Here is a 3,006-nt window from a genome sequence, read left to right as displayed (position 1 = left end):
GTGTTTGCACTCCCATTTGGGTCTCAGCAAGTGAGGCATTTGGTGTAGTCGGTGTAGGCTCAGTTTGATTCGGTGAGTAGACACTATTTGTTTTGGGTTGAGTGTTCGCACTCCCGTTTGGGTCTCGACCTGTTGTGGATGGAATCCGTTGTCATGAGTCCGTTGCCATGACGTACTGGATACAACAAGTGAGGCATTTGGTTTGGTCGGTGTCGGCTCAGTTTTGGAAAAACTTCACCGAGGTGGAGAATTGTGAATGGGTGGGGGCCACAGTGTTGGCCAAGTAAACCGCGTGAAAATGATTCACGTGAAATGATAATGGACCACGGGTGAAGGCAAAGCTAAGATCCAGCGGACAAGTCCTGAGGCCCAAGTTCGCATTGGTTGTAAACCGCATCACTAGGCTATTTATACCCACGAGATTTTCTAGGGTTCCGTGCGCAAGTTTGGGGTTTACATTGGCGGTTGCAGCAGGAGAAAAGAAGGAGCAGGGGCTGTCTCTTCGGGTGTGCAGAGGCGGCATTTGAAGTCGGCTGTTCTCTTTTCTTTGGTGGCGCTGGCAGAAGGCTTTTGTTAGGGTTTTGTGCATCGTTTTGAGAGAGATATTTGTATGAGGGATTAGAGAATTTGTGAGAGGGTTTAGGTTGTGTGATTGTAAACCCCAGTTGTATCTCTCCCTCTAATAGTAGATCTCCCCCTTCTTGCCCCGTGGACGTAGGCTATTTGCCGAACCACGTAAAAGTTGTGTTCTTGCCGTGATTTGTAATAGCTTGTAGGATCCCTCGACGCGCAGTCCTAGAGCTGACGAGAGGACCCTCGACGCGCAGTCCTAGAGCTGACGAGAGGAAGAGCTGATATCTCACTTTGATGAGATATCAGGCTTTTGGTTCTTGTTTCCTTTGAGAAGCAAGAATTTCATTGTGATCTAATCTCTTGTTGTGCACCTTGCGCACCGGAGGTGCTGCCGAAATTTCCGTTGCGCACAACAGAGCCAACACGTGTCATATATCATCATTAATTAATCATGCCAGCTCACCCTAGCCGGGGGCGAATTGGGTCACCTGGGCACTAGACCCTTCTCAAGTCGGACCGAGTCGAGACCAGCTCTCGCCTGAGCTTATCAGACGAGTCGACCATCCTCATCAACTCAGAGCTGAATCGACAACTTGTGAGGCCGACTAGAAAGGTGGTACTTGTCGTCCCTCTCGCAGAGCCGAGTCAAGAAGTTGTTCGACCTCGAACCCCACACAACAGCTATTTAAATATTTCATACAACTTGATAGTTTTGAGGGATTATTTGTATTCATATATAATAACTTGGGAGATTTACATTCAAATAGATGAGATTCGGAGAATTTGTATCTAACTTTGATGATTTGTTCACTTGTGTCTAAATAGATCAGACTTGGAGGACCAACATCTAAAAACCATTTATTTTATTATTTTTGCTAGTAACTAAAATTTTATTGAAAAAAACTGGAATAAAAATGGGCCGGTAGGTAAATAAAATTTAAGTCCGGCCCTAGTCTAGCTCGAGAATGAAATTTTGGCTGACCTCAGCCTGGGCCAAAGTAACACTATTCTTACGGCACGATAATTAATTCTCCAGGCTTTTGAGTTGGCCCAAATAGAATCGGACGGCCTAAATCATTGTCATTGGGCATCTATGTGATCAACAAGTTGTCGGAAAGCCCTTTATGAAATAAAGATCTTATGGAAACCAATCCTATATGAGCAAGAGGTAAGGATGGTGGACAGAAAATGTGTTTAAAAAACTACCTAGGTCATGGGATACACTTTTAGAAGAATCATACATAAAAACAGATTATTCTGTGTCGCCAAATGATCCCACATATGTGATGTGGCAAAATTAAGTATTAATCTCAAAGGAAATGAAATGAAACTAGGAAGTCGAGTACTATAAATACAATGCGAATCTATAGTAGCGTTTAGCCAAACATGTACCTTCTCTAGCAAAATGTATAGAGAAGTAATCAGTTTATTTGATGTACAACCTGGAAAGATAATACAACCTTGAACAGTTAGTCTAAATGACCTTAAAATTGATCCACATCTAGAGATCAATTTAGGACATCTAAAACAATAAAAAATATATATAATTACCCGAAGAAACATTTATTGTTTCAGGTAATACAATAAAAACAACATATATACACCAACCAAGGAGTCTTTCTTTCCGAAAAAGAGAAAGTACAACTTCATCCTCTAAAGAGGAAGAGGAAGGCTCAACCTCATCATCTAAGGGGAAGGAAGAAGTCTTGAATGCACGAAGAAGTATATACCTTCCTGTGCAAAAACCAAAATATCCAGTTATAACCCCTGAAAAATGATAAAAATTAATTCAGTAAATTTAGATAAAATAACAAGGGTTAATTGTTTTACAAGTGTAACGGTTGCGTACCTAGAATATAAATGCCTTATGCTCCATACATTAACAGGCATTGAAGCCAATATAAGCATTATTAGAAGAGAATTTGTTCCTTCTTCCTATAAAAGACAAAGCAAAAATCCTCAAATTATTACATACTTTAATGCAAAGGCAACGACTGTAACTCAAAAAGTCAAACATCTTATTGTTATCTTTGAAACCATTGATAAATGAGAAATATCAATGACACTTTTTGTCTATATTATGAAAAGTGATCACATGAAATATATTATTAAAGGGAACAATGACATACATCATTGGTTTCCTATTACCATCGATAAATATGCTATTAAATTCAAATTTCTTCCTGACCGAGAGAAATTTCCTATTCCCAAATATCGTTTTATGCTTAGAATTGGGAATGTTTCACCCTCACTCCTGCAGCACAACATGGTGATATTAACTTACCACCACAAAACGAAATCACAAAATGAAATCAAGCAACTTAACTATAATATTCCAATCACCAATGATTTTGAAAAAACTATTCATCAATGTTATCACAATTATACAATGATAACTAGGCCTGTCCATCCGGGCCCGGGCCGGGCAGAACC

At 40.0% G+C, this 3,006-nt stretch overlaps 1 protein-coding gene across 4 annotated transcripts in view; it reads right to left on the bottom strand.

Annotated features, from left to right (window-relative positions):
* Positions 1,899 to 3,006, bottom strand: part of LOC109849814 — a 20,703-nt gene continuing 19,595 nt past the window's right edge. For 3 of the 4 annotated variants that reach the window (XR_002249240.1, XR_002249239.1, XM_020419696.1), the window contains 2 exons: positions 2,423 to 2,508; positions 1,899 to 2,340 (listed from right to left, as the gene is read on the bottom strand). Coding sequence is in view for 2 of the 4 variants with exons in the window: in XM_020419696.1 (XP_020275285.1) it covers positions 2,453 to 2,508 (56 nt within the window). In the remaining 2 variants the exon portion in view is untranslated. The remainder of the gene's footprint in view (positions 2,341 to 2,422; positions 2,509 to 3,006) is intronic. The other variant, XM_020419697.1, reaches the window with a different exon arrangement.

This window comes from Asparagus officinalis, chromosome 7 (genome assembly GCF_001876935.1).
Source record: "Asparagus officinalis chromosome 7, Aspof.V1, whole genome shotgun sequence".
NCBI classification, from domain to species: domain Eukaryota; kingdom Viridiplantae; phylum Streptophyta; class Magnoliopsida; order Asparagales; family Asparagaceae; genus Asparagus; species Asparagus officinalis.
The sequence above is the reverse complement of the archived record's forward strand: the minus strand, read 5'-3'. Positions and strand labels throughout refer to the sequence as shown.